General features: G+C 33.3%; 1 protein-coding gene across 2 annotated transcripts; it reads right to left on the bottom strand.

Annotated features, from left to right (window-relative positions):
- Positions 1-393: 393 nt before the first annotated feature.
- Positions 394-3,181, bottom strand: LOC138131062 (cytochrome P450 4V2-like). Of its 2 annotated transcripts, XR_011159706.1 has the most exons (9): positions 2,881-3,181; positions 2,067-2,267; positions 1,831-2,016; positions 1,402-1,776; positions 1,281-1,351; positions 1,060-1,231; positions 834-1,007; positions 570-781; positions 394-455 (listed from the first exon to the last, which is right to left on the bottom strand). XR_011159706.1 is itself a non-coding variant. In XM_069047815.1 (8 exons), the coding sequence occupies exons 1-8, from the start codon at positions 3,038-3,040 to the stop codon at positions 624-626; spliced, it is 1,497 nt and encodes a 498-aa protein (XP_068903916.1). In that variant the 5' UTR covers positions 3,041-3,181; the 3' UTR covers positions 497-623. The 2 variants fall into 2 exon arrangements, 1 of the variants encoding a protein (XP_068903916.1); XM_069047815.1 differs by lacking the exon at positions 394-455 and having other exon boundaries at positions 497-781.
- Positions 3,182-15,796: the final 12,615 nt, after the last annotated feature.

Genomic DNA, 15,796 nt, shown 5'->3' with positions numbered 1-15,796 from the left:
CAATTGGAAAAATAAATGGGTTTCTAAATTTCTCGCTTTTCCGCAGAAAGTTTACACCATATTCATTTAAATCGTTTTTTTTTTTCGCATTTTGTACATTATAGAACTATATTACTGTACTCAAAATCGTACAGTAATAAGTCACTTTACAGCATTGCAACCATTACTGTACGAATTTGTAAAATCGTGCAGTAATTTGTCACTTTAAAGCATACAGTATTACTGTACGATTTTGAGTAAAATTCAACTTTTTTACGAACAAATTTTTACTATTCTTAAAATGCGACAAAATAGTATACGCTCCTCGTCAGAAAAGTGATTTTACTGAACTCGTACTTAAACTTGCCATTCTCGTCTAGCAAACTTCCACTTTTCTGAACTCGTAACGTATCTACTCAATTTTACTCTTCTTTGTGACATCATTTGTCAGTTTCTTCAACTTGTGTGGCCATGTTCTAAAACTTTTTGTCAGTCTAAAGGAATAATCATATAAAAATCAATGAAAATTGTTTTTTAATCTCAATAACATAATAAGATCTACAGTTTAAACTAAACTTCCAGTTAGTTACCTTTTCCACGATATAACTATACCCCCTTTTTGCTCATACAGTTCAAATAAAATTTTATCTCAGTTTTAAACTTATGTTGATGCCGTTAGCAGACTTCAAAATGGTTTCCGAAATCAGTTCTAATTTATGTTCGGGAGTGGCTGGTTCCAACACAAAGGTTCTAAGTACTTTGGAAATGGTACTTTTCATTTCTAACATTGCGAATTTTTGACCTGAAGTTCATAACAATGAAGACAACGACTAAAGGACAACATGAAAAATTACCGATACAGTTTCTTGGTCCAGCACTGAAGGGTATGTACGCATATGGCAATGAACCGTCTATACTATCAAATCTGCTGGGGTTGAATTCATTTGGATTCTCAAAATATTTCGGATTTCTGTGAATGCCATATGCAAACACGATAACTGTATCACCTTCCGGTAAACTTGTATTCTCTTAAAATAGAAGAGAAAGAGTAATATGGTATTAAACTGAACAAGATTTTACCATATTCCACGTCTGCAGTAGTTCGTCGAGCATACATCGGTACCGACGGATAAAGTCTTAAACTCTCTTTGATAACCTGCTCCAAGTATTTCATTTTTTGTAAATCAGCATATGTAGCTTTGGGATTTTTATTGTTGTCAAAGATTTGTTGTTGTTCTTCAAACGCAGTCGCCTAAGATACAGTTTGTTGCATTATTAAATAAAATAAAAATTAATTTTACCTGAACTTCAGGGTGATTTGCCAAACAAAACAATGTAAAACTTACAGCCGACCCGGTAGTGTCATGGCCCTGTAAAAATTTTAGTTAAACAAGTATACATTCATTTTAGTAATAGATTCCTCAAACATAAACGTATCAACTTCTTCTCTGATTTCTTCATGAGTGAGCGGTCTTCCGTCGATCGTCGCATCCAAAAGAATATCTAAAAATACCTTTCTCTCTTTACTAGCAAAATCATCTTCTTTTTTAGCCTGATCTTTTGTTTCCATTATTCGTTTATTTCGTCTTTTTGTAATGACATTGTTAGTGTGAGTATGTAAAATGTTTAAAGCTTTGTTCTGAGTATAATAGTTTTTTGTCAAAGGGAACAAAAAATCGTACATTTGTACAGGTGAAATGGACCTATCCATTAGAATTCTGCACATGTCTTTAACACTACGAACATATTCAGAATTTTCGTCAATTTGGGCATTCACGGGTACTCCCATTGTGCTTTCTGAAACATAATACATACTATAAATAACACTTTTCGTTAATACTATCAACTTACCACATATAATGTCTAAAGTACACAATGTCACGAGTGGATAGATATCAACACTATATTTTCCAACTTGTTTTTTAAGCTTTTGGACAAAAATTTCTCCACAAGACTCAAAAACGTCGATAAATTGTTCCAAAATTTGGAAATGAAAAGCGGGAGTTAAAACCCTGCGATGTGTTTTCCATTTTGCACCTATTATTTTTCATTGTATTTTGAGAAAATTCCTAATTTAACAGTTTTACCGTCAGTTGTCAACAAACCAGTTCCTAACCAAGGTTGCATAAACCGATAATCGTCAGATTTAGTTAATAGTTTTGTACTGCTCAAAATACATTCCAGAAATTTATAATCGGACACTACAATCATTTTACGTAAGGGACCGATTTGGAATTTAACGATTTCTCCATATTCTTCTGTATATTTTACCAATGTTTTCAACAATGCTGTAATAATTAAAGATGGGAATCGTATTCGAATTATCCATCCTGAATTTTCTTTATTCGAATAAGTATTAGAACTTACACTTATTCGAATTTTACATAGTCAGCTATTCGTATATTCGAATAAAGTAAATTCAGGATGAATTGGGTATTTCATGGTCAAATAATTTTATTTTTTGGCAATGTGATTCTTAAAATAGTGAGATGCAGGAAACCAACATAATGCGAATTTAGCGTAGTACATTCAGTATGGATTTGGAATTTCAATGTCAAATAATTTTATTTTTTGGCTATGTGGTTAGGTATGTCTTGTAAATAATGACATGCAGGGAACCAACATAATGCAAATTTAGCAACGCTCAATACAACGTGAACGCTGTATAACTATTCGAATAATAATATTCAATTGACTATTTGAATACCAAAATCCAAGAAAGTCCCAGCCTTAGTAATTATGTTGATTAGCAGCCGGTAATTATGTTGATTAGCTCTGCACTATTACTTGATAGTATTATCCGTAATAGTGTATGTACTCCGGCAAAATTGCCGTACCGCCGGGTGGTGGAGGATTAGGAAAAAATTCAAATGATTTTGTAAAATTTAAAAAAATCCTCACCTTTTGTGGATCCGAAATCCAAAGCATTGCCTAGAATGGGAACTGTTGGAACTCCAGGAATGTTTTTATAAAATTGTTTGTTTCTATTTATGTGATGCAACAACCATAAAATGAATGTTACAAGTCCAAACGACAAAATTATTTCAGTAAAAACACTCATTCTTAAACTATGATTTTGTAATATGTATTAGTGAGAATTGTCTGACTATTAAGCTGCGCTGCTAGAATTAAACTGTACCTACTCTGCACTAACGAGCCGAATCAGAAGGTTATCGAGATGTTTTTTTAGGAGTTTACTAAAAATAAGTAATTAAATAAGTAAATTTAAAAAACCGGCAGGAAAAGATAATAAAGAAATAAATATGTAGTCTCATAGGTAGGTACTATAGTGGAGTGGAATAATCAATCACTCAAACAAATAAATAAATCAGATACAAAACAATGTTTTTTAGATTATAGTAAGAACGCAATAAATACGAACAACTTCCTTGAACTTTGATAACATTGTGTTTATACCGTTTATACGAGGTACCGGCGTGTGCCTTCTCAATTAGGATATTGCTAAGGAGGTTAAAATGAGCGGAGAGGGAAAATCTTCGATCATGAAAATCAGTTTGAAAAAGTGATGCCACCCGCCAAAGCGTGGAGAGCCCTAGAGGGTGGTTGGTGGGGATGTTACCAGTGGCGTATCGTCCACTGTAAAAAACAGGGTGCACAGATGCATTTATCGTGATTTGTAACATAAAGTAGGTACAGTCGCGAGCAATAAATTTTGGTCGTCAATGTCATTCTTTGACGCAATGTAAAATGCTCCATTGTAAAACGGTCGTAAATTTCATAACCTATCATCATGTTGTATGACATTAATTCTCATTTTTTTCTCATTTATTGACAATTTGTTGACGTGGGCACAATCAGGCAGGGAATTTTTTTTAATTTGTGACAATCTCAGCAAATTTTGAAATGACATTGACGACCAAAATTTATTGCTCGCGACAGTACATGAAAAAATTTAACAAAAATAAAAGAAGGAAATTTATAATTCAGAAAAAACGATAAGTATAGTTGCGGGCAGTATCGTCATTTTCATACCCTAAACTCTAAAACAACCTTTACGTTAATATAACCTCATTTTTTACTCTTGTCATGTTGATTTATTTGCATTACAAAATAGTGATTTGTGGCATAATAACGGGTAGGCAGCAGGTGAAAGCGATGATTTCATTACACCCATTGCAATTAACTTAAGACCCAAAATTTAAAATGTGACTGCGTGACTGACACAGAAAAGTTTAATTTTTGAATGTCAGTCATGATGACAGTAAAAGGTGGGGTAATTGTTCACTTTAACTATTTTTGGAATTTTCGCGTTTTTTCTGGCTAGACAGCCTCAGGGGGTCCTCCTAGATCGTTTCCCACCATTCAAACCTTGTGCAAATGCCTTTTTTTTCTCTCTTGTTGTTTTTCAAGGTAGCGTCAAGGTCGCGCCAATGTCTCAGTATAACTAAAGGGTAAGGAAAATTCATTTGCACAAGATTTGAGTGGTGGAAAACGATGCAGGAGGACGCTTTGAGGCTGTCTGCTGTCTAGCCAGAAATAACGGGAAAATTCGAGAAGTAGCTAAAGTGAACAATGACCAAAGGTGGTTTGCAGAGATTTTGTTGAAATGACAGAAAAATGCTGGCCAAAATTTTGATTCCGCGACTGTACATGAAAAATTATTATTGTCAAACGCTTAACACTAACACCTTGTTGCTGGGGTTAAAGAAACGTCACTGGCGCCAATGCGATGCGATACCCGATGGGCCGTTCAAGGACGTTCACGGTCATAAAAGGTTACTGGAGAAGGAACGATTGGCATCACTTTCAATCAGTAGCGGCTCGTGAAGATCACAACCGGGTAGGCACCAGCAATTTTTTTTAAGTACACTTGGTCAGTCTTTTCGGATTTCGCAATTATCAGTTTTTGTATTTAAAACATAATTAATGCTGTCAATTAATTCATTTTGAATAGTTTTAGAAGTGACAAAAAACAGATTTACTATCAATTTTTTTAAATTACCATCACGTTTACTATAGTAATTTACGTTATAAGTCCGGTAGGTTACTTGTAACAGTACGAGTTAGACATTATGGACGAGGCGACGTTAGGAGCCGAGTCTAGAATGTCTAAACGAGTACCTGTTACAAGTACTACCGGATGTATATCGTAATGTATTTTATTTCATACTGGAAGTCTCTTGTGCATCATCATTTTATTTCAAAAATTAAAAAATCACATTATATTGTGAAAATAGCATCACCTTTTTTCCTGTGGCAACGGCCGTTGCTATTGTTTTTCTAGATCGAATATTTTTTGACTTTTTCACTTTTCAATGTCAGATTTGATGTATAAAAGGAAAACAGTCCGGTAGGTGTTGCTAAGTGACACTTTCCGGCTCTGATACTGTTATAACTCACCTACCGGACTCAAATTGATGATGCAATCGAGCATCTACCGGACAGTATGAAATAAAAAAATAAAACTAATCTTTTAAAATTTCCGCGGTTGGAAGATCCTTCGTCTTCATCGTATCCCCTGAACGACAACTCCTGCTTATACAAAAAAATTGCAATATCAATTAGACTTTTGATAATTTCACGATTTTTCCGTACATTATTATTAAGCTTTTCTATTTCTATTTTCCGAACGATGTCCATTACGGTGGCAATGTTTTGTTTACCAAAAAGAACGAATTTACAAGCAGAAGCAATATGTTCTTTACTCTTATTGTGAGTCTCTAATGCACGTCCTAAATTTTTCAAATCAGAATACCCCGTCCAAACTATCTCACTATTTGTAACGAACAGAATACATGTTCGAGAAAAATTGTTTTTAAGTAATTTACTTCCAAGCCAATCATAATTCCCATACCACGAATTAGCAAAAGCCCTATTCTGTTTACCAGTAGTTACCAAAGTTTTATTTAGATCAGGACAGGGTCTCTTTAATTATTGTTTAATGTAAAACTTATGTTCGTAACAAAGTTTACAAAATCGGCATTTATTTATCAAAAAATCAAAAATATCTTTCGAATTTCTAACATCGACGTTAACAGGCGCGACAACCGCCTCTTGTTCTTGACTGGTACTTGCCATTGAGATAGTTTTTATTAAATTGTCATTTACCGTTACCTACAGGCTAATTCATCTAGCCCGTTCGTTAGAAATTTTCTGATTTCCCAAAATCGTATGAATATGAAAATTGGTAGCCGACACTTCGGGAAATACCGGAAATCGACGCCATCTTTGTTTTTTTTAAATAGAAAGGCCTCATTTTGATTTCAAATTTCGATTCCATGTTAAATTTTGAGTTTAGAACATCCTTTTGTCAACACTTATCTGTTATCGTTTTTGACCCATGTAATCTTTAAAAAAAAAGCGGGGTTGCAGGGCTTTATTAAAAAATTTATAACTCCTGAACCATTGGAAATAGTAGGTAAACTGATTTTTTTTAATTGAATTTTTAAAGGTTTGGCCAATCTTCTACGCCACTAGTGACATTTTTTTATGTTTCATTTGCCTACTGCAATTTTTCAAATTTGATAATTTAATAAAATGTAGAAAACTTCATTTTTTCAAATGGCAACTACCATCTCTGATACTAGATATGAATGTAAAATTTAATTTTAAGGCCACCTTTATTAACAATGTGTATGCCTATTTTCAGCCATTTTGGCGTGATTTCTATTTTTTGAATAAAATAATCTTTTTTTTTATTCAGCAATTGTTTTATTTGAATGAAAGTGTTACTCTGCAGTTCTGTACTAACAATCCGAACAGAAGGTTATCAAGTTTCCTAGAAATAAACAAATAAATGGAAAAACCGGCAGGACAAGATAATAAAGAAATAACTTTTTTGTCTGATACAATAGTGGTGTGTTGTAATAATAATAATCAATCACTCAAAGAAATAAACAAATCAAATACTGTAAAAAACAATTATTTATTGTTATAATTTTGAAATTGTCGTAATAAGTCCAGTCAGTGGGGAATAGAAATGGTTGTTGCCTTATAAAGGGTGAGGTAGTTTTTGAAATATGTATGTTGTTTGAATAGTGACCCTGATGAAACATACAAATTTTCGACGTTGGGGGTGGTAAGCGCAAGCCGCCATCTTGAATTAAAGGTACAGAAAACATGTTTTCACAGAATGACTTGATAAGTGTTCATTATATGAGAAAAATGTATAAATAAAAGTTGTAAAGGATAAAATTGGGCAAGTTTTTTGTATTTACATTTTTTCTTCTAAGTTTAATAGGGACTGAGATACAATGGACGAAAAGATGCAATTTAACGAAATTTTTACTCTAACTAAAATATTATTGTTCCTACTCCTTAAACGATGAATCAAAATATTTGGTATAGTTTGTCCAGCGAGAGATTGGTTGACATAAAAATCACTAAATTCTACGTAGAGAAAGTACAGGGTCATTATAAATGATTGTCCCACCGCAGTTGGCGTTGAAAACCCACACAAATTTAGGATGTGCCGCTAGCTTCGCAACGTTAGACAAACTAGTAGAAAAATTTACACTACCGCCAGCAGCGCTACCTATCGGCGATGCTAGTCTCATTCATGTTATAAAGCTTGCGGCACATTCAACTACGTCACGAACGCCTACTGCGATGAGACAATCATTTATAATGACCCCGTAGTACCTAGCGCACGTAACATTTGAAATATATCCTTGAAGCAGTAACATTTTTGGCCTGAAATTATGCTTTATTCTAGTGCATTTTGTAGTGTTGGGATACAAATCTCCCAATCTCTGCTGCACGAAGTATACCTTACATAACAATTTTTTTGAGAAAATGATAAATTTTATTTCAAAAATGTATTTAATTTTTAATGTAATTGTTTTTTCTATGGGGTTATTTAAAATCGTGGGTTTATTTTAACAGAACAAACAATTTAGACGACTTACGGCTGAGAATTCGTGCTGAAATAGAAGAAATCAGCCCTGACCTTATTAAGCGCAGTATACAAAGTTTTTATATTCGTGTCAGTAAGTGTGAAAAGGTTGGCGGGGGTCAGTTTCAACATTTACTTTAAATTTTATTGTAAATCTTAAATGTTTATTTGTTTTTCTGTAATTGCTTCAAAAAATTGATATTCACGCACAGTGATCTACGCGTGAAGTGGGTCATTGAGTCGTGTGAATAAAATTAAAGCAATTGATCAAAGTATAATTATAAAGTTAAAGCAAATGCTCGAAGTAGAAGATAAAGGTAAAATAATCTGCTTCGGATTGTATGAATAATCTTTTACTTTTACTTCGAAGGAAATACCTCACTTGTATGAGCAAATGCTCAAGAAAATTAAATCAAGTGGGTCTTAATCAAATCAGTTAAAACTACTGTTAATCCTATCTGCCAGTAGTATCACTGGGTCGTATAAATTAGTTATTTATTGTACAGGGTTATTCTAAATGATTGTAGTCGAAGTAGGCGTGAAAACTGAATGTAAAATTTATGGTTGCCGCTCCACATAAAAAAACATCAAAATGATGTGAATAAGGAGTACTATGGCCAAGGAGGTTTAAGTAAGAGGAGGGAAAGCACCCTATGCTGGTAATGCATTGAAAGTGATGCCAATCGTTCCTTCTCCAGCAACCTTTCATGACCGCGAACGTCCTTGAACGGCCCACCGGGTATCGCATCGCTTTGGCGCCAGTGGCGTTCCTTTAACCCCCGCAACAAGGGTTAAGCGTTTTTATGTTACAACAAATGCTCTAGTGCGCCCCGTCATGTACTTATAGTTTTTTCTGAATTATAAATTTACTTCTTTTATTTTTGTTAATTTTTTTCATGTACTTTATGTTACAAATTACAATAAATGCATCTGTGCGACCCGTCTTTTATACGCCACTGGTACCATCCCCACCAACCACCCTTGTTTAGCAACCTTTTATGGCTCTGCACGATTTGGCGGGTGGCATCACTTTTTCAAACTTGCTTTCCCTCCTCTTACTTTAACCTCCTTGACTATGGCGGACAATAAATTTAGGCCGACAAATATCTGACATTTCAAAAAAGTCAATGCAAGCGACCATTTATTGTCATTATGACTGATGTGTCAGTTTGTCAAACTGAAGGTTTTCAAGCTGTTTGGCATTTCCTTGGCCCTTTTCGTAACTTACAGATCATGACCTACTAGCATATCTGATTTGTAGTAGCACTTCTCTCTGGTGCACGCTTCTTTTCCCAATTTTAATTTTGATTATTGCTGTCACGATGACAAGAATGACAAAAATCGAAAATGGGGTTAGTTGAACATAATTCCAGCTTAACATTTTGATGTCAAGCCAATGACAGGCCGGCCTAAATTTATTGTCCGCCATAGGACACACCATTCTCACACGGCAGTTAAATTGGGTGCAAAACAACTCAATATTTTTAAAATTGGTTGCAAAACAACTCAATATCTCTGGATTCAATCGTTAATTTAACAAAAATAAATCAATTTGTCATCACCGCACTTTTCACCTAAAAATGACAGTGACAGCGACAAAACTGACAGTTCACATGAAAGCGGCAAAACTGTCATAACATGGGCATGGCCTACTTCGACTACAATCATTTAAAATAACCCTGTATAAGTGTCTTGTTAAGCATATAAAACACGAAAGAAAAAGGTAAACACGAGAGCGTTAACTCGAGCTGTTTACGCTTTTCTTGAGTGTTTTAAGCTAATAAGACAACGAATGCAATACAAAATTTTATCCACTATTGGGGACAAATTACTTTGGTCGTCAAAGTCAGTTGACTGACATAAAGTTGTAAAGCAAGCGTTAGGACGGTTAACTTTATTTGTTACTACTGTCAACCACTGTCAGTGTCAAACTCATCATTGCAAAATGTTAAATACCGAAATACCGACGGAGATATTTCAAAGAGGAAAAATTGAAAAGGTTTCCACAAGGCAATTTGGCCCATGGACAATCCCCCAGAATCAAGGGAGATGATTTTCTAAATTTTTGAATGGTGGATGGTGCCATATTTTTGACAAGAGAAAAGTCAATAATTTGAAATTGTCTCATCACTATTGACTTGACGTTAATGCTTGGTTTACATTAATTTGTTTTGAAGTGACAGAAAAATAACGACCAAAGTATTTTCTCCCCAATAGTACATACAAAGAATCACGTTTTTCCTTTATGTTTTTGGAAAAATTTTATTTGATATTTTCAAATAACGTTTGTCATTTTACGATGAATTAATTTATACCAGAAAGTCATGGAACGGTTGCTATTTATTTCCGATTGTTTTGTCGACCCCATTTGTAATTTGCAAACATTCATTTTTGAAAAATAGAAAATATTGGCAAAAATCAGAATATTTCAGCGGAAATACTTGCAGAAACTGAATAAGCGACTTCAGAGTCATTACTGAGAAAAAAGCCTACAAAAATTTGCAAACTTTATTAATTAGAAAGAAAAAAAGAAATGTAACATCAGTGATAACCGCAGAGCTCCTATCGGCGTAATTCTTCAATGTCAGTAAAAAGTGTGTAGTACCTTCATCGTCGTAGACAAATGTCTCCATGTTAAAGATAACATTGAAGGTCACCGAAACTTCTGGTGAGACTACAGTTCCATCTATTATTGCAGTTAATCTGTCTTCGCCAATGAAACAAAAAAAAGACCGATAATATTTTCTTTTTTAAAAGGAAACAACGCCAATGTTCCGTCTGTTAATGTGAATATTAATGTAAATCTTAAGTAGATCTAAATAAAGTTATTCTGACTTTAGCGCTATAGTGTCTTACACCGCCGTCTGGATGATTGGCATATTTCACTATACATCTGCCTGGGCGAAGCTTTAGTGCCTGTGATCTCCACGGCGCCACTTTAGGGGGGAATGTCACTAAATAATCATAATTCATAACCTCATAAACAAATGTAATGAATTCAGTGAAGTTGTCAAAATGCAGTGTCAAATAGTGTCGCAGTTTAAAAGTAGGTTTAATAACCAAAATTTCATTAATTTTGTTGATGCTAGTTCTGTGTGGTGTTTCTGGTTTTTAGAATTTTGCTGTTCGTGTTTATGAACTGGCTTTTTTATCATATTAGAACTGATATTGCGGTATATGCAGCAATAACAAATTCCGTTAGTTGTAAACCTATTTCTAGATTAATATTAAAATTATAATCTCATTCTTGGATTTGCAGTACCTACATTATTTCCTAAGCGGGTCATTTCAGATAAAGATGGATCCACAACAAAAGAATTACCTACATTTGCTTAATTAATCCGTGCCATTCTTGGTGGAAGTGAGTGGAAAGGATATTTTAAGTTTTGTACAGTTTTGAATATAATATCATTTTGGGCAAATTATTATTCTATGAATTTGCACTCGCCACTGACCGAGATATTTTCAAAAAACGCGGCGCCGAAACTTTGTCCCTCCCGCACAACCGAACCAGTGCGCAACATTTTGCTTTTGCCATTTGGAATATCCAAACTGTAATTACAATTAAAGTAAAGTATCATTTATCACTGGACAACTACACATGACTGCATGCATCATGCAGATACATGTGTGTGGACTGCATGTCAAAATTGTCACGATGCACATGACGATGTGATAGCATGACAGTTAGTTGCTAACAGCAACCCCCGAAATCAACCCTAAACGTCAGAATCATGAGAACATAGGATTTTTCGGTCTACGCCCAGGCCGCTAGAGACACTCTGACTATCTAGCAGGTCGTGGTGTCTTATATTACTTATAAGACACTAGTGATTTTTTTTGTAACATTTTGATTAGCCATAATCAATCCTAATCAACCTTTCAACTTCAATTCATTGAGATCAATAGTACTGGCTATATCTTATACGGTTTGAATTTCGTTCGGTTATTAAATGAAACTTGTTTACAATTCCAATGAATTTGATGTCTTTTATGTACATGAAATATAAATACAATTGGTACCACTGTGATCTAAACGCATTTCTGATTTCCGGTTGTCAGCTTTGACAGAGTTGACAGGCGAATTTGACGTTTACGTGGTATCATTCTTTCCAAATTAGAAGAAGAGTGGTCGATGCGGAGGGTAACCCAATATTATAACATCGCGAAGAGCTGACTCGACCGACGTTGTCTTGTCCAAATTTCAATACCTAAATTTGTTTGTGATCGTTTTGTGAATTTGTGAAAAGCTATTGGAAATGTGTAAACAAAGTAAAAATGAGGAATTTTACATGGGAGATGAATTCTATCGGCAGTATTCTACACTGCTGAAATGCTGGAAATGTGTGATGTGCCTGGAATGTGATCGAGTTGGAACCATGCGGTTTTGTTCCAGAATTTAAGTCACAATTTAATTAAGTCAGAATTTCATGTCCAAACTAATTATTTATTTTCTTCCATTAAATTTGAAATTACAATGAATCTCAAGCAGTTTTCTTGGGTGATTCAAAATGATTATGAATAAGTATTGCAACTACTCTCGTGTCAAAAATGGATTACTCCCTAGAATTCCAACTTTTAGGGAAATAACGTTTTTCATGTTGTGTCTAACTAGAATTTTCAAAAGTTATTTTGAATGCCTAAGATTGGTTACTTTAAATTGAGAGATTAAATCCAAATAAATATGCCGCCAGTAACAAAAATTGATTGTGAAACGAAAAATCATCTATCAATTAGCGAGAAATTAGTCATTTGCAACTATTACAATTAATTTGCTGTCTTACATTTTTGGGATATCTTTTGTTTGTCACCAGAAACCACATAGCCTTCAACCTAACCAAATTTATGGCAACCTAGTAACGAATATCCCTAAATCCTAGGGAGTAATCCATTTTTGACACGAGAGTATGTACGAAAATTTATGTGGCAACTGTGTGAATGGGATAGAGTTGACATTTGTATAAAATTTCATAAGCGTGCATTTGATTTTTTAAATTTCATTACACATTGATTTGACAACTTTCAAAATTGCGCGACTATGAACTGTCAAAAAAATGTCAACACATAAATTATTATTACATAGTTGCCAGATTTATCCACAATTATTTTGAATCACCCAATATTTACATTTCGATTGCAAGATCGATGTTCAAGCAAACAATCCGATTGGTTTGATTCCCAATTTCACAATCAGCTGTCACATGATATTTGTGCATGTAGGCAAATAAATTGGAATAGAAATAAAACAACTACTACATTATTTGTCGGACAGATCGCGTAACAACACAAAAGTAAAAGCAAATGTAATTTTATTTTAATTTACTGGATAGCGTTTTTCCAGATTTTCCTTCAAATCTTCCAGGTTTTTTTTCAATTGAAAACAAAAAAAAAAGCATCAAGCAAATATGTAGCTCCTATTGTCAGTTATGATCGAAAGTGCATACAAAAATTATAATTTTTTAAATTTGTCCGAATTTTCCGACTTTCTTTGTAATTGTCCCGAATTTTTTTCCCGAAAACTTATCCAAAACCCCAACAAACACAACCAAAAAAGAATTACGCATAGCCATCGTTCGAATCCTGAGTTATGGTCTTGAGTTCAAACAAAAAACCACTTTCAGTTTTCCTCGAATTATTTTAATTTAGTTTTTCCAGATTATTCTCCAAATCTTCCAGATTTTTTTTTCTATTAAAAACTTTCAATTGAGTTATTTCCATCCATATCGAACAAAAAAAAAAGAATTAATTAAATACATCGTTCCTATCGTCAGTTATGATCGAGAATGCATACAAAAATCATAATTTTTGCAGTTTGCCCCAATTTTTCGATTTTCCTTTGTAATTATTCCGATTTTTTTTTCCTGAAAACTTTTTCACGACTATAACGAACAAAACAAAAAAAAAAGAATTATGCATATCCACCACAAAAAAATACTTTCAGTTTTTCCCGAATTTTCCAATTTTCCGGGTAACTTTTCCAATTTTTATTTACATAAAAACCTCATACGGATTATTACAAACATTAAAAAAAATATATTAGCCAAATCGTTCCAGCCATTCCCACAGAAAAAAACACTTTCAGTTTTTCCCGAATTTTCTAATTTTCCGGGCAACTTTTGCGATTTTTTGAGTTTTAGCGAGACTAACGAACGGCGATTCATTTTTATATACAGGGCAAGTCACGTAAGGTTTATTTCTGAATTTATTTTGTACGCAACCAAAAATACTAATTACGCTGACCACTTGATACCGTTTATAATGTGTTTTAATTTAGTAATCAACGTATAATCCATTCATTTTTGTAATGACGAACTAAAGTTACTAAATTTAGTAACTTTTGTCTTGTGAACACATCTTTTTACCGCGAATTTGGGCTTTTAAAAAGTTAGGTTATGGGTCACGTCATTTGTCCTGTCAAAACTGATCCCAATCAAAGCATAGTGAAATTAAAGTTGTTTAATTATGTATTTTGAAAAAAAAAAGCAAAGTTGCACTAAACAAATACGAAAAGGCAGTTGAACCTACGTAACAATGAAATAATTTTGAATTTTGCACTCATCCTCGTCATCGTCGCTGTTTTCTAAGTCCGAATCGGAATCTTCAACCAAATTAACAATACCTAATTGGGGATATGTCATGGATGCTAAAGTTTCCCATAAGCCTTGTTCTTGTCCTTCATCTAAAATTTTGTACATACTTCTGGGACTGAAGCCTGTACAGCACTTAGGAACAGTTTTATTTTAGATTAGAATTTACCGAAAAAACATCCGCCGCTGTTTCTACAATTTTGTACTTTTCGTACTTGCGTTTCCATTATCTCCATGAGTAATTTCTTTTATTTTGTTGAAAGCCTTTAAAATGTGCTGGTTTGTCTACTTGCTTATTGATGCTTACTCCGTTTTGGAAATTCATTCATTTTGGCAGTGACAATAATATAACAATTTAAATCATTGCCAACTGTCTGATTTTCATTTATTTTGTAAAAAAATCTAACAAAAAAAATGTTCCAGTTAGTTCGTCATTACAAAAATGAATGCATTATAGGTATGTAATTTGGCTGAAAATGTCAAAATGACAGTTGATGTATTTAATTTTTGATTTCATTATTCAGAACAGGAAAATAAAAATTATTATTTTTTCTATTAACTTTATTGTTTTTGACTAATTACGATTTTTTATTACACTCGAACATAAAATAATAGTCAAATGACTGCTATCCTGCATGACTGACAATGTTATTTTATACTTAAATAAAAAAAGTTTAAAAAAGCAGATGAAAATTTCTAAGCTGATGTTTAGATTGACATTTATCGTACTTTGTATTCAGATTGTTTTTCACGGCACTCTTAAAAATTTTATAATAAGCTGAACCACAAAAAAATGGTTTTTTTTTCAGTTTGCTATGAACCAAATGATAACTTTCAATACATCATTATATCCAGAAAAAAAAACTTTACCAGACCAAGCCTAAAAAACTACATGTGTCCATTTAAAAAAAAAAGTTGACTATCGTTAGCTATTGAAGATAACGCCAAAAAAAACATTTTACGGCTGTTTTGTAGCGCTTGAAAAACCATATCTTGGATTTTTTTGTTCATTAAAATCGGGTAATAAATAACAAAGTTATGGGTTGAGGCGTTTTTCATCAAACAGCCTGTATGTATGAAATTGTCGTGACAGCTACCTCTAATCGTACATATTATCACAAAGTACAAGATCACTCACTACCAATATTTAATCCTGCATAATAGAGAATTTAGAAGCTTTGAAAATCGAAAAAAATATTTTAAATTTACTACGGTAACGATGTACGAATATATCTTTGTTTACATTGTATTACCGTTAATAAGAATAATAAAAATAATTAATTTTTTTGTCGGAATCATTTTTTCCATATTTTTTTCATGTACTATCGGTGGACATAAAAAACTGGGACAAACATCAAATTTGTATAAAGTCAAA

Source organism: Tenebrio molitor, chromosome 5 (assembly GCF_963966145.1).
Source record: "Tenebrio molitor chromosome 5, icTenMoli1.1, whole genome shotgun sequence".
In the NCBI taxonomy this organism is placed as follows: Eukaryota; Metazoa; Arthropoda; class Insecta; order Coleoptera; family Tenebrionidae; genus Tenebrio; species Tenebrio molitor.
The sequence above is the reverse complement of the archived record's forward strand: the minus strand, read 5'-3'. Positions and strand labels throughout refer to the sequence as shown.